The 25771-nt window shown below is 36.0% G+C and overlaps 1 protein-coding gene across 2 annotated transcripts in view; it reads left to right on the forward strand.

Annotated features, from left to right (window-relative positions):
• The window catches only part of ARMC3 (armadillo repeat containing 3), a 74518-nt gene that overhangs the window by 18112 nt on the left and 30635 nt on the right, over positions 1-25771 (forward strand). For both annotated transcript variants that reach the window (XM_090268032.1, XM_090268033.1), the window contains exons 4-9: positions 4932-5000; positions 5240-5415; positions 7856-8050; positions 10877-11060; positions 20200-20352; positions 20454-20559. In XM_090268032.1, the coding sequence (XP_090124158.1) occupies positions 4932-5000; positions 5240-5415; positions 7856-8050; positions 10877-11060; positions 20200-20352; positions 20454-20559 (883 nt within the window). The remainder of the gene's footprint in view (positions 1-4931; positions 5001-5239; positions 5416-7855; positions 8051-10876; positions 11061-20199; positions 20353-20453; positions 20560-25771) is intronic.

Here is a 25771-nt window from a genome sequence, read left to right on the forward strand (position 1 = left end):
GGTCTCTGATTTTTTTCTGAATACTTTGTTCTAGTATTCATTTTATTTTATATTCGTGTCTTCTAATATATGAGGAATTTGTAATCTGTGCAACCCTGAAATTGGTTGCAAAATTTTCTGAGCAGATTTATAAGTTGAATTTCATAAGTTTTTAAAGAAGTCTGCGGCCCCAAAATATTAAGTATTATTATTACATTTGGGTATTAAATGAGATAACCCTCTTACACCTGCCAAACTGTACTCTATGAGCAGCTGGTTTGTCTGTGACCAGGGCGAGGAAAGACCTTTGCTGCCTTCAAGGTCTCCACTGAGTGCTTGAGTCTCAGGTATGCTGAAGGAACTTCTAAGTGCATTCTTTTGATTTTATGATTTGGGTGAAAAAAACAAATAAACCCTTTTTGGGATTAGTTGAACTGGTTTTCTGTTTGAACTATCTAAAGACAAGGATGAAACATGGTGGTATCCTCAACTGTTTGTGAAATTCCTTTCTTCTTAAGAGAGCCAACCCATTAACACCTATTGCTTCACTTTTCACACAAGTCCATGGAAACTTAGAACAAAAAAATGAGCAACTGGTCATTTGATCTAAATGAGAAGTCATGTTTCCAGAATAATCTGTAAATAAATGCACCTCTAAAGCTACATAGATACTTTATCATCTTTGGTCATTCTTTTAAAAAAATTTATCATTATTATTATTACTATTTAGAGAAAGGGGAAGGGAGGGAGAAAGAGAGAGAGATTAACATCAATGTACAAGAGAAACATTGATTGGCTGCCTCTCACACACTTCCAACTGAGAACCTGGCCCACGTCCCAGGCATGTGTGCCCGGACTGGGAATCCAACTGGTCACCTTTTGATTCACAGACTGACCATCAAACCACTGAGCCACACCACACTAGCCAGGGCATCTTTGGTTATTATTTTAAAAAAGCCCACTGCTGCTTCAGAAATTTGAATCTTCATATGGTTTTTAGAAATTCAATAATATCACTGTGTTCATAGTGGATAAACCAACAGAATGTTCCAACAGAATTCTAGGTTCCAAAAGGATTGCTATGAGAACCATTTTTCCTTTTGGCACTCGCAAACAAATTCTTTCTTTTTCTTTTCCTCCTCCTCCTCCTTCTTTTTGTTGTTCTAGAGTGGTTGAGCTATGTGCCTATGCTAAGTCTGGGTAATTTGAGATAGGCCCTTAAATTATTTTGTTAAACCTTTTTATTAAAATGGAGCTGCTATCTTTTTTTACCTGACAGTTGTATTTAGTTTGATGAGGTCATATAACAGAGACTCATTTAATGAAGTCAGTTAAAGAGAGATTTCATCAGGATCCCTGTGAGGAGTAGCCTTTAAAGTCTAGGTTTGACTTAAGGCAATCTGAAGATCTTGTTATCTTAGGAAAAGGCTGATGTAAAAGAATATAGAAAGTCAAACATAAATTAGATGGTCAATATTATACAACCAAAAAATTGTAAATGAGAATGCAGTTAAAACAGATTGCATGAAGGTATTAGGTTGGCCAAAAAATTTGTAGTGCTTAGTTGTCTTTAGCTTCATTTGAAACAATTTTATTAGATAGTATTATGACAGCTGTCATATTAGTACGTATTTTTAAAAAACTTATCAATATTGATGAATTTTTGTGCAGCCATTCTAATATTGAAAATGGAAGAAGATATGCAACAATTTTGGAATATTATGCTTTATTATTTCAAGAAAGGTAAAAATGCAACTGATACACACAAAAAGATTTGTGCAGTGTATGGAGAAAGTGCTGTGACTGATTGAATGTGTCAAATTCGTTTGTGAAGTTTCTTGGTACTATTGACATTTTGGCCAAGTAATTCTTTGCTGTGGGGCTGTCTCATGCATTGGAAGGTGTTTAGCAGCACCCCTGGCTTCTACCCACTAGAAGCCAATAGTGGGACATAGCCGACATACTAAAAAAAGTATCCGAATCAATAAAGTTATTGGTGAAAATGAAAAATGGGTCTTTTACAGAAAAGAACTAAACGGACTTTTTGGCCACCCCAGTACTTCAGGAAGGAAGGTGCTGGCAGTTCTGCAACAACCTAAAATTGAAGGTGTCACACTGTTTAGCTGGAACGTGTTTGTATGACCCAACGACAAGTTGGAGTCTATAATCAGTTGCCATGTCTGAGAGTGTTCTCTGTTGAGAAAGATGAGGACAGAGATCAACATTGTGTTTAAAGTGATGGAAGTAGCAGCTTATCCATTGTTTTCACTGAATTAACCTCAATAAAAGAAAGGTTCTTTGAATAATCTGGTGTCAAAAAGCAGAGAAACAAACTGATCAATGATGTCATCAATTTATAAGTACTGCCAATGAATCTGAATTGTACATTGAGCCATAAATAAATGGTTTAGTGGATGGATCTACGAGATCTGTTGTTGAACAAGTTTGGGCTAAATTCATATCTAGAAAGGAATCCAATGCACAAAGAATCCTCTGATAAAAACTTTTAACTTGTTTGAGCAGACCAAGGCATGGTGTCACACACAATGCCACAAAGTGGTCTCTCGCAGGGGGAGCAGATCCTTCCTGCAGAGAAGTAACAGAAGCCGAGAGTATATACACAGAGCCTGAATCTTCTTCACCTCCTGGTCAGTGTTGCAGCAGAAACTTCGAAGTATATGGGGGTTAATTTGCATGCCAAATAGTGAATGTACTTGGAGATCTAAAAGGCCAGAGATATTTTTCCTCTGGCATGTAAAAACAGGAGACTTTGGTATGCCCTTCACAAAAATCATTCCAAGTGATTCACACTGGACTCATAAAGAGAAGAGAATACCAATAGATTCTTCCAGAGGGTGTGCATCTCTACAGTTCACTGGAACACTTGGAAGGATCTGAGTACAGTGGTCTCTCTCTATATTGTGGTTCACTTATCGTAGCCTCACTATATTGCAGGATTTTAAAAACTATTATATTTAATTATTTATTGTAGATTTTTCACTATATCGTAGGATTTTGCAGTACTGTATACGTACGTTGTTAAAGTTACGTAGGTTTAAGAGTGTAGAATAAATGTAAGGTTCCTACTTCATGGGGAGGTCTAGAATGTAATACCCACGATAAGCGAGGGAATACTTATGCAAGGCTATTATTTCTTAACCTGTGGAGGTAATGCATTTTTAAAAAAATAAGTTTCAACTAAAAAATAATGTCCTCCACCTTGGGACACAACACTTCTCAGAAGCCTGAATATTCTTTTGTACTTCAAGCCTATTAACATAACATACATATAGCCGGCTATAATATTGCTGGCTCTTGTTTAACAGTTTTGAACAGAAACAGGTAAGTTGAAGAACAGTCACATCTCTAAATCCCACAGGAAAAGGTGTCTAATAAAAGGCAAGAATATCCAACAATTAATAAGAAAGAATTCATCCAGCAATCATCTGCTTTGGCTGCTGCAAACTGAAATTTTCCAGAATTCTAATAATGCTAATTTTGGTTCATAGACAAGGATAATTGACCAAGAAGAAAAATTGCAAAACTAAAGTAGCTGTTATGTTTTATTTCTCAGAAAAAGGGAGTTAAGGATGGCAAAACGAAGCAAGGTCACACCTGTGTAGCCTTAATTAGGCTCATATAAATAATACAACTTAAAAAAAATCAGTATACTTATCTTAGAGCATTTTTTTGGCATTCTTGATAATAAAATAAAATGTAAACAATATGTATTGCCCTGACTGGTGTGACTTGGTTGGGCATTGTCCTGCAAAGAGAAAAGCCACCAGTTTGATTTCTAGTTAGGGAACACCACCTGAGCTGCAGATTTGGTCCCCGGTAGAGGATGTACAAGAGGCAACCGATCTCTGTTTCCCTCTCACATCAATGTTTCTCTCCCTTTCTTTCTCCCTCCCTTCCCCTCTCTCTAAATAAATAAATAAATCAAATCTTTAAAAACAACAACAAGATGTATCAATCCAAAAAAGGCTGAGGATCATTTTTATGAGTATTCTGTATAAGTTTTCTTGAAATCAAGATTTAAAAACACTGTCCCAATAATACAAAATAAGAATTCGTCGTCGTCGGCAGCCGTCCGTCTCGAGAGACGATGGTGTAGCTTCTTAAGAGTCTATCTGCACTGCCGAGAATGGCTGTGCAGTCTGACTCGGGAGTGACACGGTATCTGTCTCCTCCCGTGTTGAATCGACATCTTGCGATGACGCTGGAGTGTCCTCTCCAATGAAGCTGAAGCTACAGAGCCTGGGCAGGGTGATATGGAGGGTCTGCTGTTGCCCATGCAGCAGACCCCCCCTCTCTTCGCAGCTGAAGGGTCCAAGGGAAAGACGGAGTCAATACAGCTTGGCTTCAGGTGCGCCGCAGGAGTTGCCGGTGTTGACTACAACGTCAAACCGCCTTAGGGACTCCGGCTCCGGATTTTCTGTCGGGGTTTACTCCCTTAGCCTTTCCCCTGAAGAGGTATGCCGCAAGGCAGCGGAGGTTTTTTGGAGTCAGAGTTTTCCTTCTCTGATGTGCCCTGACTGGAAGATCGAACCAGCGACACTTAGCTCGCAGGCCGACGCTCAATCCACTGAGCCAAACCAGCCAGGGCTACAAAATAAGAATTACTGTTACATAATAAACAAGAGTAGCACACAATAACTCAAATTTTTGGTACGTGTTCTAGGCACGTTTTACAGTTTTGTGCTTATTTTTTTCTAGAGTTTTGGAAGGTATTATAGTAGTTCAGTGATCAAGGAGCAGAGGCTAGAGTCCATCTGGCGTCCGACCTGAGTATGAAACCTGGCTTCACCATTTACTTGCAGTGTGGTTTTGAGCCTCTATTTCCTTATCTGTAAAATTAAATAATAATGGAATATATCTCATACGGGGCTATTCAACAGGCATGACCATTATTAATAATAAACATTAATATTTTGTTTCTTCTGTTGTAGATGATGTTAAAAAATTGTTAAGAGAATTAGATGTCATGAGTTCTGTTATTGCTCAGCTCGCTCCAGAAGGTAAATTGACATCCTCTATGTATTTTTAAAAATGGGACTGGTGTATTTTTCACATTTGATTACACTACTTATTGAAATGGTTTATGGAATACCAATTGTGAATTGTCATTAAAATCTCTCAAACTAAGATGGGCTCCAACCAAGGTAAGATTTGTGGAGCTTTAGTTTTCAAAACATGCTTTAAAGTAGTGATTGAATAGGCATTTAGCATAGTTGTGTTATTTATTTTCAATATGCAGAAGAAGTAGTTATCCATGAATTTGCTAGTCTTTGCCTAGCAAACATGTCTGCAGAGTATACCAGCAAAGTGCAAATATTTGAACATGGTGGATTAGAGCCTCTCATCAGACTGCTGAGCAGCCCAGACCCTGATGTGAAGAAGAATTCTATTGAGTGCATTTACAACTTGGTTCAGGTAAGATTAATTCCTAAAAATGTGTCTGGCCAAAGCTAACTATAGAATTTGCTTTCCCATTAAAAAACAAACAAACAAACAAACAAACAAAACTTAAAACTTACCAGTTTTGATTAATCAGTTTCTGGTACTATTTAGTAGTGATCTTTCAGAGATAAAATAAAGAATGTTTAGTGTAAGGTGTTTTTTTTTTCTGATTTCACATTTTATAAGTATTTCTCTCTCATAAAAGGGCATTTTAGAAATGTATTTAAATTGTAAAATAATAGAATGGTTTACAAATTAAGATGGGATTATTCTAGGTAAAATATATTTCTTCTGAAACAGGAAATCTAATATTCACATTGAACTAGGTTTAACCTGGGCAATAACCTATTTATCTAACCTTGGTGACCTAAGCACATTGAATATAACATATGCCCTAGGCAGTGTGCCAAGATTTTGGAACAGGCTTATGTGTTGGTGAAAGCCTAGTGAACAGAGTATGCTGAACAGAACTCATTGTCCACAATTGCAAGATGTGACCTCACTGTGCTCCTTCCTTTTGAAATGGAAACTGACCACCTTCTCCTCCCCAACCTGTCTTGTCTTTCCTTGTCCCCCACCACTGCCCCACCTCCCAAGCCGAGCATTGCACCCTTACACTCATAGCAGGTCAGCTCCCTGACACTGTGGACAGCCTTCTCTGCCCCTTTTCCTGTTCAGGTTCCTGAACAATTTCCATGCACATTTGATCAACTTTAGATCAACTGAAAATACAAAAACACCACTGTAAGTAGCTAGCAGTAGTGTGTGAAAAGAAGAGATGGCGACGCAAAGGTGAGAGAGGGTTCATTGAGAAGCAAACTGTCTAGACAAACTATATAGAAAAGGAGAGACCAATAGGCTCAGGCCAAAGGCAGCAAAAGCATACATGCTGGCCTTAGCAGTCCTTGCCACTTGGCTGGGCACTGCCTGGTTTTACCCTTACTCTTCACTACAAAAGACATCCTGAAGAAGCAGCTCAGCTTTGTTTCTCTTTTCTGGTTACTTAAGGCTTAAGCTTATCCAATAGGCCAAAATAATCCTCCAAGTATGTTTGTGTTTTACATCCCAAGACTCTTCCCAGCTCTATTTCCCCATTAAAAAAAGAAAAAAATCAAACAAAAATGAAAAGACTTACCTCCACTATTCTTTGTAACAGAAGTACTAGTTAATAACAGTGTATTAATTTCCTAGGATAGCTGTAACAAAATACCACAATCTGGGTGGCTTCAAACAACAGGAATTTATTCTCTAACAGTCATGGAGACTGGAAGTCCAAAATCAAGGTGTCAGTAGGGCCATGCTCCCTGTGTGACTCTCAGTAGGACCTTCTCTGCCTCTTCTTAGCCTCTGCTTGTGGCCGTCAATTCCTGGGATCATTTGGTTTGTAGCTGCAGCACTGCAATCTCTACCTCTGTTGTTTTTCTCTCTTTTTATAAAGACACCAATTTTAGAAAGACACCATTGAGTACCCACCCTACTCCACTATGACCTTAATTACATCTGCGATGACATTTCCAAATAAGGTCACATTTTGAGGTACTGAGTGTTAGGACTTCAACCTATATTTTGGGAGGATATAATTCAACCCAAAACAAACAGAAACCTAAAATTTTTATGTCTGAAGGAAGCTGAATATTAGCAGTTGAAGAATGGACGGAGGAACATTAAGCTGTAAATGGGGCCATTTCCACCTTTAATACTATTTTACATTTACCATGTTTTCATTTAAAATGTCAGAGTTAGGGAGTTTTTCATGGCATTTTGTCTTGTTTTCTCCATTGCTCAGTCCAGCCAAGCCCCCCCCGCCCCCCACCCCGCCCAATATTCACACACATGAAATTACAGACACACAACGCACAGCAATTTGTCTGGACTCTAATGACCCTTTGATATTGTAAATGCCTTAAATAAAGGTCATGTGTCTGAACTAAACCTGATGTGAATTTCCATGCACAAGTCCTGCTAATAGCACTGTGTGCATAGAAACATTTCATAAACAACCCATTTGAATGAAGATAATAAGGAACTGATGTCATAATTTCATTTTATCAAATACTATTTGAAACAGGACAGAGAGTGTGAAAAGAATTTCATTATGTATAGCTTTTGTTGTAATACTGTTTATAGTAATAGGATTCTGCTGTGTAATAAAGATACAATAGATACTGCAAAAGTCATAGATCATGTTTATTTCCTGTTATTGACTATGTCTGCATAGTTAAAATGAATATTTTGGTGTTGTCAGTTGAGAGTTTGCTTACTTTTATTTGTGAGTTATTTTGGAAGGGACTCTAGAATAAAAGATTTGAAAATTATAACAAAATATTCTTCGTTAGAAAATGAAAGTTCTCCATTCTTGAGGCTATATGTTACTTTAAAAATTGCTTATTTGATCATTTGTATTTTATGGCAGGATTTTCAGTGTCGAGCTACACTTCAAGAACTAAATGCAATCCCTTCTATATTAGAGCTCTTGAAGTCAGAATATCCAATTATTCAGTTGTTGGCTCTCAAAACCTTAGATGTCATTACAAATGATAAGGATTCACGAGCAATGCTAAGAGACAATCAAGGAATGGACCACCTTATTAAGATCCTGGAAACTAAAGTATTTATCACATTTATTCAACTGTCTATGAGAAAATGTATCTCTCTTAAATATTGTTATAAAATGTGAATTGTAGAATATTTTTTAAATGAAATTATATTATATTTAAGCATGGTACTAAGTATAATGGACTAATTTGCTTGTTGCTATGTAGTTTATCAACATGATTAATTCAGACTAATGATAAAGGCCATTATAAAATAATTTTTTAAACCTTCTGGAAGGTTTCTCAATAAATTAAAAATAGAACTACTCAACAGTTTCACTTCAGGGGTGTTTATCTAAAGAAAATGAAAACATTAACAAAAAGATATATGCACACCTATGTTGATTTTATATATATATATATGGACTATTATTTAGTCATAAAATAAGAATGAAATCTTACCATTTTCAACAACATGGTTGGGCCTAGAGGGTATTATCCTGAGTGAAATAAGTCAGACAGATAAAGATAATTACCACATGATCTCACTTATATGAGAACTCTTTAAAAAACAAAACAAAACAAGAAAACCAAGCTCATACAGAAAACAGAATGGCAGTTGCCAGAGCAGAGGTGGGGGCTGGGCAAAATGGGTGAATGGGTCAAAAGGTACAAATTTCCCAGTTATAAAATAGTCATGGGACTGTAATGTACAGCATGGTGACTGTAGTTAATAATGCTGTATTGCATATTTTGAAAGTGGCTAAGAGAATAGATCTTAACAGTTATCATCACAAGAAAAAAAATTTATGACTATGTAAGGTGACAAATGTTAACTAGACTTACTGTGGTGATATTTGTAATATATACAAATATTGTACACCTGAAACCTATATAATATTAATAGGTCAGATATACCTTAATTAAACTCTTCTGGTTTAGAAGATTTAAGGTTTTTAAGTTATTGTTTATGCTCTTCTTCATGAATTCCTGAAATAGCTAGAATTAGTCTTTTAATCTTTGTCTGTCATAGTTTTCTCTAGAGTAAAGCGAGAAGGGTAATCTTGCTTTTACTCAGTCTACTTATTTAAATATTAATTTCATCAAAATAATTAAATGTTTTAGATCTAGAATAATGTTTGGTCAAATATCTGTATACTGTGGCCCAGCCAAGTTAAAACATACAAATTAACCATCACAAGTGCACTCCTGCCAATTTGGCACCAATACATATCTTCTTAAATTATACTTAATCTCCAAATAAAGACAACAACAAGGCCCTACTGCTGCCTAACATGATATTTGCATTCTGTGTACAACTGAAAATGCACGGTTACCTTTCCCAAAATAGGGTGATGTTTACTCTTCTCCTTGATATCCCATAACTTAAATACTATTATGTAAAATTAACAATACTTAAATACTAGTTAATAAAGTCATAGATATTTTGTAAGGGAATAAGACAGGGAAGAAATTAAAGATGCTGCATATACACACACATTCATAACAAAACAAGAAAGAAATATTTATGACATTTAGAACCTCTTTTCTATAATTGGTCTTGTGGTCATAGTTGCTATTTAGAACTACCTTCTTCCAATACTCCTCCCACATTCCCTTTGCCCTCAGCAAGCACCTCAGCTCATCTTAGTTCTTTGCCTGGTGGAGTGGCCCAAATGTCATTCCTAACAGGTCTGGCCATTAGTAGTCTGCCTGGATTGAGTTACTGTAACTTTCCATCTACTTTAATCACAAGGCATGATAGTATTAGGAGACACCCCAGGGTCTCCTATGTTCTAGATAAATTCTTTCTTACCTGTATTGTGGAGCAGAAGTCTAGTTTTCCTTTGATGGTAGGGATCGATCACCCCAGCCAGCACACATTAACTCCCTTCTTTGCCTGTTGATTTAGAGGCATAGGGAACCCCAAGTGGCCAGGTGGCAGTCTTTTCTTTCTGGTTCTCCTGGTGGAAGCATTCCTCTCTTTTGAACCAAGACCTCTAGATCAGTAGAGCATGAGGTCATGGAGACAGGAAGCAAAAATTTTGTTAGTGGGTCACTAGAGGTAATAATGAATGGTGTCACTGCCATTTCCACCCCTTGATTCCTGGGCTTGTGAACCCTGGCTGCGGGAAACAGCACCATATATTAGATGCTGCTTCGGAACCTGTATAACCTCCGGGAGAACCTTGCCCCAGACCTACAAGGTATTGCCACCTAGCTGGCCCGGTAACTGAATCATAAAAAGGCTATTCTATCAAGCCAGCTGCTTTAGTATGATGGGGACCAGGGCAAGGCCAGTGAATCCACGAGTGTGGGCCCACTGCCTCCCTTCTTTTGCTGTGAACTCCTTGACCAGGAGCAATGCTGTGTGGAATACCATGACAGTGGCGCATCCTTTCCGTATTTTTCTCTCTTTCAGTATCTCACCTTAACCTTCTAGCTCAGGTAGGGCTGCAGTTTTCTACTGCTATGAGGACTGGGGAGATTCCTCAGGCAAGAAAGCTGCACATTCACAGTACTTCCCTCTACCAGTTGGAGACTTTAAGGAAAATATACTTTTCTTCTGTCTGGCTTTTTAAAAAATATTTTCTTCAAATTTTGAAATTGTTGTTGGTGGAAGGTTGTATAAGCACCTTCACTTGGATACCATTACTGGAAGTTTTCAGTAACTATTTTTACCTATAAAACACTTTGGACTAGGGGAAATGAGAAAAGATGGGGCAAATGATTAGGGAGAGTGAGGTTATGTTAATAAACGAACTGTTTCCTTGTGCCTCTACCCCAATGAAATGAATTACATTATGTTCTGACTCTCCTGAGTCCTTCTTGTGTAAATGTGGAATGTATAAATTTCTTTTAGTACAACTTTCTAAAGTTGTGTTTCCTTTTATTATTAGGAATTGAATGACCTTCATATAGAAGCACTTTCAGTGATGGGCAATTGCCTTGAAGATATGGATACTATGGTGCTGATTCAACAGACGGGGGTTCTTAAGAAGCTCTTAGCATTTACAGAAAACTCTACAATTCCTGATATTCAGAAGAATGCAGCAAAAGCAATTACTAAAGCAGCTTATGATCGTATGTCTCAATTTATATAGACTAAGCATACATATTCCCTCTGTATTCTTGATTTTGATGAGCTCTAGCAAACACTAGAGTATTTTCCTGTTTTTAAATGACCATTTGAGAATAGTGCCATACTTACTATTTAAGGCCAAAATTCATCTCAGTGCCAGTGAGTTAAAGTAGAGATTGCTTTGTCAAGGATATAATTAACTGAATGTGATTTAATTATAACCCTATCTTTTTTAAACAATTCAATCCTAAATTAAGTTTTAAGCCTTTATTTCTCTTGATTTTTGGAATTATGCAGAATTACGTATTGCTGAATATGATTTAATTATAACCCTATCTTTTTTAAATGAGTCAATCCTAAATTAAGCTTAAGCCTTTATTTCTCTTGATTTTTGGAATTATGCTGAATGTGCATACTGCTTATGATCCTGAAAACACTGTTTCAATAAATCCACATTTGGAATGATATCTGTATAGTAATTTCAAGTTTCAGCCATGCTATAGAGCTGTGAAAAATAATATACTCAAACTATATAAGTAATAGAGTTTCATTTCAGTGGCAAGCTATGCTGACATACATCTGTAAAATATGAGAGATTAATTATATCATAAGCAGTGAAGATAAAATTGTACTTTTAATATATATATATATATATATATATATATATATATATTAGGAGTATATAATTTTGTAAAAGATGTGACTTTATTTTCCTCCTTCCACATCACTCCTCATATAAATGATAACAACTTTGACTAGTCTAAGTAATTTTATTCTAAACATATATACTCATATCTGTATCTATGTCTATGTGTATATTATGGGGAACATTTCCTTTTCAATCCATACCCAATTTCTTCAAGACAAAGTTTTAATGTAGTAAGCCAAATTTCACTGTCCAGCACATAGCTGATATAGAGTGGTCTTTTGAGTTACATTATATGTGCCATATCTAAAAATAGGCTAAAAATTAAGGTTCTTAAAACATATTTTATTTATTTATTTTTGGAGATACTGGAAAGGAGGGAGAAAGAGATGGAGAGAAACACTGATGTACGAGAGATACATCAATTGGTTGCCTCTCACATGCCATCAACTGGGGACCTGGCCTGCAACCCAGGCATGTGCCCTGACTGGGAATTGAACCGTAAACCTTTTGGTTTACAGGTCAGCACTAAATTTACGGAGCCACACCAGCCAGGGCTAACATTTTTAATACTGGCAAAAGTTGGCTGATTCAGTATTCTATGCAGTGGAAGCAGACCTTATCATATCTGGTCAGTTCTGCTTTCTATATATCACAGATGTTAGTATCTGAGACCCAAAGACAGGACAGTGGGAAGATAGGGACAATGTCACTCTTAAATTTTTCACATATCTCAACTTCTCTTTGGATTAGTGTGGTTGGGCCATTCAAAGATTGCTTCAGCCCCTCTTGGGTTAGTGAGTTTCATGAGTCTATCACCCATATTTGACACAGTAGTGGAAAGAACACTTCATGGAGAGTTCCCAGTATTTTAGTTCTGCTATTAATTCCACTACTGGCACTGCACTGGCCTTGATATGTGACTATGAGTGAACTACAGCCTCCCTGGACCTATTTCTTAATTTATTTATTAATGATTATTGAGCCACCCCTTGGTGCCAATAAAGCCAGAACAGGCAAGTAAATATCAGTTGAGATGACAGTAGAATACTTTTGCCCAGTTTTGCGTGATGAGGAGGCTTCTCTGTAATGTGGCATTGCAACAGTAATTTGCTATTTTTCTTCTGGTCCCACTGGTTATATAGGAGGAAGTTGATATAAATTTAGAACTTTATGTGGGGCTTATAATTGTTCACTGACTGGGAGTAGTTTATGGAAATTTGTTTCTTCTTCTCTTGCCCCTGCTTCAGGACTCTCTTTTTCCCCTTTTCTTCTTAATCAACCTCTCAATTAAAAGACTCATCAATTTAACTAATTTCACCTCTTCTTATCTCCATCCCTTAACCTCCTGCATGTGACTTCTGCTTCCATCATCCTGTAAAAAGAGCCCTTGTAGAATTTAACATTGACCTCCCAACTCCTAAATCCTACAGCTACATTTTTGGTTTTTTTCATTATTGATCTCTTTGTGGCATTCCAGACTGTTGATTGCCCCTTCCACTGGAAAACTCTTTTATCCCTTGACCTCCATAACACGCCTCTTCTCTGATGATGATCCTAATCATCCGACCAACCCTTGCCTTTACCATCTCATCTGACTATCATTTCAATATTAAACTTGCCTTCCCAACTTCTGTTTTGTCTTTTAAATCTCCCTGAGTAATCTCACTTGTGCCTAATGTTTCAGCTGACATTTGCTTATGAACCCCAAATAATTTTGACTTGTCTTCTGAATTCTTGCCTCTATTTCTGATAACTTCCAAGAACATCAAACTATATTACCTAAACTCAACTTTTGAGGGGTCTTTAATTTCTTTGAAAATCTAATGAAGGAAATCTCCCCTGGCCCCACTACCAATGCACGTATGCTCAACATTCTGCCTATAATTACCTTCAGAGAGTTCATAGGCTGCTGGAATCCCATCTATGCCTTCTGGATCCATGTAATTCAAGTTAATAACCCTTGGACTAGAATAAATAGGATCAAGTCTAGATGACCTAGCTTGGAATCAGACATTCTTCCATCTTGTACTATGATATGGCCATGGGTTATCAATTTCTACTTGCTCAGATACTCTCCATTGTGCAGTGGAGCATATAACTTATGCTACACCACAATTTTTGCACACATTTGCTCTGGTTTAGGTCCGTAGTCTCAATTCTGGTTATGAAAATTCTCTTTTGACCTGTTGGTATCTGTGTTCTTCAAATGGCTAGGTTTAGAGGGAAAATCACATTTACTAATTTCATTGCTATTGAAGGTTTCAGCATAAATAACTGACATTTTTATCTTGCTGTAAGAAACTTAACAATGTATTTTCGCATGCTTTAATTTAGTGTAGCCCACTCTGCTTTAAATATACTACCAGCTTCCTCATACCATAGTTTTCATCTAGCTCTACTATAGTGGATATATAGTGCATGTTAGTTCATGTATAATACCCTATGCATGAACTCAGGTAGTTTGACCTAATACTTTGGAATACCAACCAAGCACAAGACAAAAGTTAACTTTCATTGCTTAGTAGAACCCCCATTTTCCAGATGGAACCAGATTTACAGCTACCCCAATATCGCTCAACCAACTGCCCATGTGCATTACAGTTGAGATTTTCACCTTTGTCTTACAGGTTTCATCTGCATGCTGTAGAAGTTTACATTTTATAATTTAGTTCTCTCAGTTGGAAACCTTTCTCTATCTGGCATAGTCTCCTTCTTTCCTAAATTGTTTCTATCTTAGGTGACTGACTGTACAAACACTGGAAAAGTGAGTCCAATGAATCTGTAAATCCAGAGAGTGCACAGAAGGTTTAATTTTCTTATAGTCTGGTCTGGCAGCTTGATTCTTGGAGCCTCTAAAAGGCAGATGATTCCACAAAGTTTCAATATTTCTCTCTGTTCACATAGTCCAAAGAGTGGGCCCTCTCCTGATTGACAGGACAGGGGGACTTGAGAGTATCTCTTCATTCAAAGCTTCCGCAGAAGGAGAATTCCCCTAATTATTCTGAACTGCCTTAGCCATAACATTGTGGGTGGAGCTCCCCACTCTGCTCAGAACACAGTACTAGCACCGAACTGATCCTCTTCTCTAGGGCCAGTGCTGTAGTATAGACTGACATCTTCCTCATTTGCCTGATTATTCTCTTCTATTTTTGTTGATTTACTTACCTCTTAACACTGTTTACCTGGCCAGATCCACAATAACCACCTCTTCCTTACTGCCTCCATGCTAGACTCTGCCTTGTTTTCAGATCATACCTGTATTTCTTGTGTTCCCCTATTTATTTCGACCATAGCCTGCCTTAACCTCTCCTGCCAGACCCAGCCAGATCACGCTTGCCTTATTTTATTTTAGACATGCATTATTTGATATTAGTAACAATGCTAAAGTCTAAAAACTTATAAGGATTAACAAAATTATCTTCTAATATTTCTGTACTGAAAGTAAATAATCCTGAAAGAATTTTAAATAATTCTCCACAGTTAGAAAACTCCATTCTTAACTAGGTTTTAACAAATATTGTTCTTTATACTTTTGTTAAGAACAATGTACTCATCACTGTTCATTTATAACATTCTTTCTTTTATTTTTCATGCATCATCAAAATTTTTTTTGTAGGACAGGTAATGCATCGTCATTACATGTCAAAAACACAGTTGAAATAAACAGATAACACCCATTGTTTAAATTTTGTTTGTTGAGTACATTTTTAACATGTATGTTACCCATGGAAAGCCCAAATCAGTATGCCTTTGACCTGGCATCAGGAGGAGGAGGGTGTTAATTACCATGCTGCCAGGAAGTGTATGAACTGGCATTAACATCTCAGCAGGAGCAGAGGTGGCACAATAGCAACTTCTGAGAAGAGGTGAAGAAAAGCATCATTACATACAGATTTATTTTCAGTTACAAAAGCTTATGCTTTTGATTTTAGTGATATGGAACAAATTGATTTTTAAAGGACAGTCCTCTATTGATAACATAATTACCTTGCCATCTTTATTATCTGCATAATTAAAACATAAATATTTCAATTCTCAGTAACAATTCAATTAAGGTACTTGGTTACTATGTTAAAACATCTTTTAAATCTATTATAGCCATGCTTCAGTCAGCACTTTTGAGGTTTGGTGAGCACAGCTGGATTTTGGGAACGGTGTCAGCAGGGTTGAGAAACTAATTGCCCACAGTATTTAAATTATTTTAAAAAATGTTCCCAATAATTGCACATATACTATTTTTTTTAATGAAACAATTTACATTTAGTCTTTTCAAATTAATTCTTTTGGCTGATTTTCCTGATAGAATCACACTCAGGGTGTTCGATTTAGCATAGTTGATTTAGAGCCATCAGGGAAGTCTTAATCATAAATCTAAGCAAAAATTTCAGATCTTGTTTATTCAGAAAAACGAATAAGGACTACATATATTTTAAAACATTTTAGAAGCCACATAGTTGAGAATTAAGTATATATTAATTGCAGCTTTTTAATGAAACTGTTAAGGACTGCCTGAATTCTAATTTTATTTTAATTTTTTTTAAATTTTATTTTATTTATTTATTTTTAGAGAGAGGGAAAAGGAGGAGAGAAACATTGATCAGTTGCCTCTTGTACATGCCCCGACTAGGACAGAACCCATGACACAGACATGTGCCCTGACCGGGAATCAAACTGCTGACCTTTTACCTTGCAGGATGACACGCAATCAACTGAGCCGCATTAATTGGGGCTTGAATTCTAGTTTTAAATAAAAGGAGCAAGGTATTAAAATGATAGGATTATAGGACATAGTTCATGATTGTTTTAAGACAAATGAACAGAAGTTTTAGTAAGTTAGCTCGTGCCAGTTATGGACAGATTGCTCAGCATACATTCGTGTGTCAGATGAACCAAACCCAAAAGTATTTGCAAATACGGCAGCATCTAAATGTGATACTACTTCTGTGAAAGGGGCAATTTAAAAATTATTGTTGAAAGGAGACAAATCATACATTAAGTTTAAAATGAAAACCGAGTTGCAATAATTTCTGAAAGTATTTCTGAAAAACACAGTCAAAATATATATGTAATGATTTAGTTCCACATGTAGATGTTATAATCTCAATTAGTATCAGCATTTTTGTGGAGATTCTTACTTTAACAGAATATTCTTCTTTAATATATCAATATCCTAATAGCATATATAACACATTCTTCTATTTTAATCATGTAAATTGACTTCATAAAAGTTAATGGAGAATCAAATTGACGGCAACATTTATTGAAGGAAACTGTAAATAAATTAACAAGGAATTATTTGTAAGCTGTTTCTTTTCATACTAGTTTCTGGTACTTCTTTTTTTTTTTTTTCACTTTTTTTTTTTTTTATTTTGGTTTATTACAGTTGTCCCCTTTTCCCCTAATTTCTCTCCCCCACCCAACCCACCCCCTCTCCCGCAATCATATCCCTCCCGTTGTCCATGTCCATGAGTCTTTTATACGGGTTCTTTGACTAATCCCTTCCCTTACTTATCCTTCTTCTCTCCCTCTCCCCTCCCCCCTATTGACTGCTATTCTGCTCTTTGTTCTATTTAGTTCCTTTGTTTGTGTTGTTCTTTAGTTTCCTGTATTAGGTGATATCATATGGTATTTTTCTTTCTTTGCCTGGCTTATTTCACTAAGCATAATTCTCTCTAGTTCCATCCATGTTGTTGCAAATGGCAGGAGTTCCTTCTTTCTTTCTGTTGCATAGTATTCCATTGTGTAAATGTACCACAGTTTTTTGATCCACTCATCTACAGATGAGCACTTAGGTTGTTTCCAGCACTTAGCTATTGTAAACAGTGCTGCAATGAACATAGGAGTGCATACGTTCTTTTGAATTGGTGTTTCAAGATTCTTCGGGTATAATCCTAGTAGTGGAGTCGCTGGTTCAAAAGGCAGTTCCATTTTTAATCTTTTGAGGTAATTCCATACTGTTCTCCATAGTGGCTGCACCAGTCTGCATTCCCACCAACAGTGCAGTAGGGTTCCCGTTTCTCCACATCCTCGCCAGCACTTGTTGCTTGTTGATTTGTTGATGATGGCCATTCTGACTGGTGTAAAATGGTATCTCATTGTGGTTTTTATTTGCATCTCCCTGATGGCTAATGATGTTGAGCATTTTTTCATGTGTCTATGGACCTTCTGTATGTCCTCTTCGGAGAAGTGTTTGTTCAGGTCCCTTGCCCATTTTTTAATTGGGTTGTTTGTTTTCTTGATGTTGAGTCGTATCAGCTCTTTATATATTTTGGAACTCAGTCCCCTGTCTGTGATGTCATTGGCAAATATGTTTTCCCATATGGTTGGTTTCCTTTTCATCTTGCTGATGTTTTCTTTTGCTGAGCAGAAACTCTTCAGTTTGATGTAATCCCATTTATTTATTTATTTTTTTCCTTTATTTCTCTTGCTTTAGGAGATGTATCCGTGAAGAGATTGTTACGTGAGATATCTGATATTTTCTTGCCTATGTTTTCCTCTAGGACTTTTATGGTGTCATGGCTTACATTTAAGTCTTTGATCCATCTTGAGTTTATTCTCGCGTGTGGTGTAAGTTGGTGGTCTAGTTTCATTTTTTTGCAGGTCCCTATCCAGTTCTCCCAGCACCATTTGTTAAAGAGGCTCTTCTCACTCCATTTTATGTTCCTTCCTCCTTTATCAAAGATTAGTTGACCATAGAGGCCTGGGTTTATTTCTGGACTCTCTATTCTGTTCCACTGATCTATATGTCTGTTCTTATGCCAGTACCATACTGTTTTGATTACAGTGGCTTTGTAGTATTGTTTGATATCTGGTGTTGTGATTCCTCCTGCTGTGTTCTTCTGTCTCAAGATTGCTTTTGCTATTCGGGGTCTTTTTTGGTTCCATATGAATTTATGGAGTATTTGTTCTAGGTCTGTGAAATATGTCATTGGTATTTTAATAGGGATTGCATTGAATCTGTAAATTGCTTTGGGTAGTATGGCCATTTTGATGATGTTGATTCTTCCCATCCAAGAACATGGTATTTGCTTCCATTTATTTGTTTCTTCCTTAATTTCTTTCTTCAATGTTATGTAATTTTCAGAGTACAGGTCTTTTATCTCTTTGGTTAAGTTTACTCCTAGGTACTTTATTTTTCTTGTTGCTATAGTAAATGGTATTTTCTTTTTTGTTTCTGTCTCTGCTATTTTATTGTTGGTGTACAGGAATGCCTTAGATTTCTTTATATTTATTTTGTACCCTGCGATTTTGCCAAATTCACTTATGATATCGAGTAGTCTTTTAGTGGAGTTTATAGGATTTTCTAGGTATACTATCATGTCATCTGCATATAATGAAAGTTTTACTTCCTCTTTCCCAATTTGGATGCCTTTTATTTCTTTTTCTTGTCTGATTGCTGTGGCTAGGACTTCCAATAGTTTCTGGTACTTCTTATGGAATTTTCTAGTATGTACTTTTTAATAAATAGTAACTTATTTAGAATTAACTATAGAACACAAAACAAAAATTAGGCTTTAATGTTCTAATTTAGTTGAATGCAATATTTGCTTTAGCATAGTAATAAGATTGTCATTTATTTAAAAAACTAAATGAGCCCTGACCAGTGTGGCTCAGTGGGTCAGGCATCATACTGCTGGGTGAAGGGTCCCTGGTTTGATTTCCGGTTGAGTCCATGTCTGAGTTGCGAGTTTGTTCTCCGGTCAGGGTGAGAAGCAACAGATTGATGTTCCTTTCTCACACAGATATTTCTGTCCCTCTCTTTCTCCCTCTCTTCCCCTCCCTCTAAAAATAAAAATAAATAAAATCTTTGAAATCAAGAGAAAAACATTAAGGAATGAAAAAAAATTAAAAATACTTTGGTATTTCATAATGAGGTGTGAATTATTGTGGTATGTGTTTAAAGTCATGAATTTACTTGTTTGCAAATAAAAAAACTATGCTAATATATGTTTACGTTTATGTTAATTTAGCAATTAAATAATTGTTTTAATTTTTGATATGTCACCATGTATTGTAACTTAAAGATGATTATGATTTTTATATAAACTGTGGAATCATAGTTTATTACTCATTTTTACTTTCTCCAGCTCACTGCTTATAGATCTTAGTTGTTCTTCAAATATAGGATTTGTGTTTAAAATAAACATCAAATAAACAGGTGTTTGTCCCTCATGAGAAGATAGCATGTTTGAACATAGCATCATGCCAGGCACATGACTGTTGGTTAAATAAGTTCTTGCAAAATCTAAAACTCTCCTCTTCTTCTTATAGAATTTTCTTTGCCGTAGTATTGATATCATATAAGGGAACAGAAAAAAGAGCAATATCTCTGACTCATTTGCATAACCATTGTGAACTAAAGGTTAAATAGATATTTTTCATGTAGTTTAGAGTCTATGTGACTCAATCTAGCAAATAGTTTGAATTCCTAACATATTTTGGACAATTTTTGCAGCAAAATTCTAATTTTTTTTTCTTTTGGCTTGTGAAAGCTGAAAACAGAAAACTTTTTCATGAACAAGAGGTTGAAAAATGCCTTGTAGTCCTTTTAGACTCTGAAAGCGATGGAACTAAAATTGCTGCCTGCCAAGCTATTTCAGCAATGTCTGAGAATTCAGGCAGCAAAGAATTTTTCAATCATCAGGGTAAGCAAACTGGAAAAACCGTTTTGTACATTTTTAGGTCACCAGATTTCAGGTGATATGGATGTTGGTAAAGTTACATTTTACCTTTCTTTTTTCTGTAGGCATTCCACAGTTAGTTCAGTTGCTAAAAAGTGACAATGAAGAGGTTAAGGAAGCTGCAGCCTTGGCCCTGGCTAATCTGACCACTTGCAATCCTGCTAATGCAAAGTAAGTACAGAAACACGCACTCAACACTATGTTGTATAGGAGATCTAATAAAGCAAAATGTGCTCACTTTAATATTTTGGCTTTCAAGGAAGTTGACATTTTCTTTCAGATGGCCTATCTTATGAAACTCCAGAAACCCCTGTGAAAACAAGTCATCAGATAGGCCTGTTTTCCAAAGACACAGTCACGTGCCACATAAGGATGTTTCAGTCAATGACTGACCCTATGGCAGTCCCCAAAGATTATGATGAAGCTGAAAAATTCCCATCACCTAGTGACATCACTAGCGGTCATAAAGTCATAGGGCAACACATTATTCACATGTTTGTGGTGATGGCAGTCATATAAAAGTACTGTATGCCATATTTTTACTGTATATTCTCTATGTTTAGACGTGTTTAGATACACAAATACTTAAAATTGGCTACAGTATTCAGTACAGTAACATGCTGTACAGGTTTGTAGCCTAGGGACAGTGATAGGCTGTACCATATAGTCTAGCTGTGTAGTAGGCTATACCATCCAGGTTTGTGTAAGTACATTTTGTGGTTTTTTTACAGTGACAAAAATCACCTAACAACACATTCCTCAGAATGTATTCCCGTCACAAAGTGACACATGACTACAGTAGTCCCTCACTATATTGCAGTTCACTTATCGTGGCCTCATTGTATCGTGGGATTTTTAAGAATATTATATTTACTTATTTATCATGGATTTTTTGCTATATCGCGGGATTTTGTGGTACTGTATACGTATGTTGTTAAAGTTACATAGGTTTAAGAGTGTAGAATAAATGTAAGGTTTCTACTTTGCAAGGGGGTCTGGGATGTAATACCCGCAATAAGTGAGGGAGTACTGTATTATGTTACCTTGACTATTTCTGGGCTTCTTTGGAAAATGAACAGGCTATTTAATTCAGGTAACAAGTTAACTCTTGTGGAAGCTTCCAGTACAGATAAAACTGGATAATGATGGAAATCTTAAAGATAACATATAACAACATTTGATAAATTTAGAAAAAACTTATAGGATCTACTTTAAATGTACATAAACATTAGATAAATCCAGAAATGTTTAAAAAGTCAGTTTAAAGTAACATATTACAGGTAAATACTATGAAGAAAGGTTGGAAAGGAGTACAGTACTCTCTGTATTCCAAGCACTGTGGTATGTGATCTATATTCACTGAAAAATGAAATTATCAAGGTAATCCATCAACTCATGAAGAAAGCGAGGCTCTGCAAGGTTACCTAATTTTCCTGGGCACAAGTATTTATTAAAATAGCTGAGCTGGAAATTAAATCCAAGTGTGTTGGACTCCAAAGTTGTATTCTTTCCTTTACAGAAGGTAAGATCACCTTATAAAAGAGCAAGGATTTCTTGAAGATAACTTCTATAAATAAATAAAGTTATTCTTTATCCTCCCTAGATCTCAGTTGATATATGTATTAGTCAGAGTTCTCTAGTGAAACAGAACCAATAGGAGATACAAAGAGAAAGAAGGAAAGAAAGGAAGGAAGGAAGGAAGGAAAGAAGGAAGGAACGAAGGAAGAAAAGAGGAAGAAAGAGGAAGAGAAGGGGAGGGAAAAAAAGGAAAGAAAAGGAAAGAAATTTTATATATTGGAAGTGGCTCATTCAATTATGAATGTTGAGAAGTCCCATGACCTGTCACTTGCAATCTGGATAACCAGGAAAGATGGTGGTATAATTCAGTTCATGCCCAAAGGCCTGAGAACCACGGGGGTCTTCTACTTATGTGTTTTATTCTTTGTTATCCTCAAAGTAAAGATCACTTCACATAAATAAAAATGTGAAAAAGTAATGAATAAGAATAAAAACAGCTATTTGAAGACATAGGAAAACAGGACAAAAGCAACCAGTTCATTTATTTAAAGTTATAGAAGGAGAAATGAAAGTAAAATTATTTTTAGGTGAATAAATAAAAAGTGAGAAGGCTAAAATAACCCAAATATAAAGAAAAAGATGAAAATGGAAATGGTAATCAAGAACAGTAATGAATTTTATATAAAAATGTACTCTATCCAGTTAATTTGGACATCATTATCCATCCTTTCTTGATTCATTGCTAATCTCTTTGACAATTCTCAATTTGCAATACTTTTAGAAAGGGAAGAGTTAATTTTTAAGAGGAATGCTATTTTCAGCTAAATTTCATGTTATACTTACCTGTACTCTTCTATATAATTTGTCATATCAAAGTTTTACAATATTTTTGTAAGTACTGAGAGAATTATTCTTGGTTGACATTCTTCTGAGGGGCAGATCCTACATATTATAAGAATATTTTAAACTATTAATTTACAACATCACTGCCATCTGTTGGATCTGATCAGAATTAGAGTTTTTAAGTTATCCCAAGAATAAAAAGGGGTCAATGTTTTCATTGCCCTTTGCTAACACTAACTAAATTTTGGCTATTGGTAACCTATGAAAAGATTATAAAATATGGTTATTGACTAGATTTTTTCCAAAGTTACAGTGACTATAGGAAATAAAACACAATGAATAAAATAAAAATATAAAAAGTAATAACTAATTATTTTAATATCTACAGTAAATCAAAACTGCAGGTTTGTTACAGAAAATACATAATTGAATCTATTATTTATACATATATAATACTAATTCTGATTCTTTGTCCTTATCCATGTTATCTCCATGAAAAAATTGATGATTTTCCTAAATCCTAGAGACTTCTCTTATCTCAGTTTTCTTTTCTTTTTAATTTTTATACCCCTTATACTTCCCATAACAACAGTGACTCAATATAGTTCTTTTTTTTTTTTTTCTTATAGAAAGCAGTATTTATTCCTGAGTGTGAACATCTACACTCGATAGTTATATTAAGGAAAACCAATAATTAAGTCTCAATATAGTTCTGATGGCAGCATATATAGTGGTTACTTTAAAAAATTTGACCAATTGCTGGTCCACTGCTGGCCTCCACAATAGCAAAGACAAAGAGCTTCTCTCTAGGGACTGTCCTGCTACTGTGTGACATAAGGTCAGGACCATAACAAAGGAAGTGGGGGGACAGTAAGGAGTATACCCCAAAAGGACCCCAGAAAGAGATAGAATGCCCTCAAACTAAATGGGTGTGCATTTGAGAGCTTTGGGAACTTTTCCGAATGTCCTCATTATATGTGGATGATCTGTCATTTTATATTATCAGTATTAATATTTCTCTTTACTAACAAAAATAAAGTATTAACTGAATAATTTTAATACCTACTAGAATTATTCATGAAGTACTATGCCTAAGAAATCCATGAAATCTGTAGAGAAAATATTTAAAAAGCATGCCACATACAGAACTTCATACAGTACTTTGAGAAAAGGCAGTACCTATTTATTCACAGCAACCCAAAACCTGTGAGACATTTCAGTATTGTCAGGGAAGGGCCTGACCTTAAGTGACTTCTTGGAATGTTAAATCTCTCTAGTGTGTACAGAAAGTATTTTTCAAGGCTTTTGCGCCTGTCTGTTTGTTTGTTGGTTGGTTGGTTTTTCATTCCTACCCATTAAATAGAGTTGGAGGAAGGTTACTATGTATTTTTATTTTTTTCATTCTGTAGATTTAAGTATAGACTAATGCTATTCCTTAGAATTACCTATAGTTTATTGTGCCCTTAAAGCTGCAGTGCAGTGAATTTATAGTCATTTTGAAGGGAAAAAAACACCTATTTCTCTTAAAGTTGGCAAAATACCACAAGTTTTACTCCCCCATCTCCATTCCTCCAGAGGAAAAGACAGAATATACAAGGTCTGTCCAGAAGAAGTCCACCCATTATTACATCGATGTAACCTGGCAGTCAAGGAAAGTGGACTGAACAATGACAACTTCACTGTACTAGTCAGTGGGGGCAGTAAGCGCCAGTAGAGTGAGCATGTGTACTGTGAGGCCAGCACATTCAAAATGACTGAGCGAGTAGAGGAACAAATCTGCATCATATTTTGTGTTAAGCTTGAATGTTCCCCAGCAGAAACTATTCTGATGATTCAGAAGGCCACAGCTATGGGCAACTGCTAATAGGCACCTTCATCACAACAATGCACCTGCTCGTGCATCACATCTTGTGCATAGTTATTTGGTGAAACATCAAATCACCTAGGTGACTCAACCACCCCACCCCTACAGCCCAGATTTGGCACCCTGTGACTTCTGGCTTTTCCCAAAACTAAAATTACCTTTGAACGGCAAGAGATTTCAGACTGTTGATGAGACTCAGGAAAATATGATGATGTAGCTGATGGTGATTGGGAGAACTGTGTGAGGTCCCAAGGTGCCTACTTCGAAGGGGACTGAGGCATCATTGTCCTATGTATAATATTTCTTGTATCTTCTTCAATAAATGTCTCTATTTTTCATTATTGCATGGATGAACACTTTCTTGACAAACCTAGGATGCTTTTTAGATGGCTAGAGAGAGGTGTATGATTACTCTTTGAAAATAATTTTTTTGAAATTTATTGGGGTTACAGTGGTTCACAAAAACATACAGGTTTCAAGTGCACACCTGAAACATCATCTGCACACTGCATTGTGTGCCCATTGCCTCAAGCAAAGTCTCTTTCCATCCCTATCGCCCCCTATTTGCCCACCTCCACCTACCCCCGACCCTGAAATTAAATTATAACGTCTGTCCCAGATCATATGCCTTGGCCAATATACATAGATTCACTTAGAATAAGTAATCTTGTCACTTTGAATACTTTTTTATTAAAGAAACATTGACTATAGAAGTAATCCACAGCAATTTACAACATTAAAATACAGTCTTATGAAAAGTGTGAACTTCTGTTATAGACTTGATGTATCAGATAGATTTAATAATGCTACGTCTGTGCAGTTATTGTCTTTGTTGTGTAGGGTTTTTCACAGGGAAGGATTTTCAGTTCCATTCTCCCTGCTGACAGTGAGAGGAACTGTGTCTTCATACTGACCCCTAGTGGCAGTTTGGGAGGAAGTTGGGGGAGGGGCAAAAAAGGTAATGGAAGAATTCCTCTGTATTTTAGTGAACCACACTCTGCTTTAATTTGAAACACTCTCCAATGTGTCTAAAATAATATTTTAAAGCATTATTAAAAGAAAATGATCTGAAGAGCATTTAACTGTGATGCTTTTAAGGAGATAATATTCTACTGCTAAATGTATGTTAATAGATGTTTGGGTTTGTCTTTGTTCTTT

This window comes from Furipterus horrens, unplaced genomic scaffold (assembly GCF_987537825.1).
Source record: "Furipterus horrens unplaced genomic scaffold, mFurHor1.1.pri manual_scaffold_2, whole genome shotgun sequence".
Lineage (NCBI taxonomy): Eukaryota > Metazoa > Chordata > Mammalia > Chiroptera > Furipteridae > Furipterus > Furipterus horrens.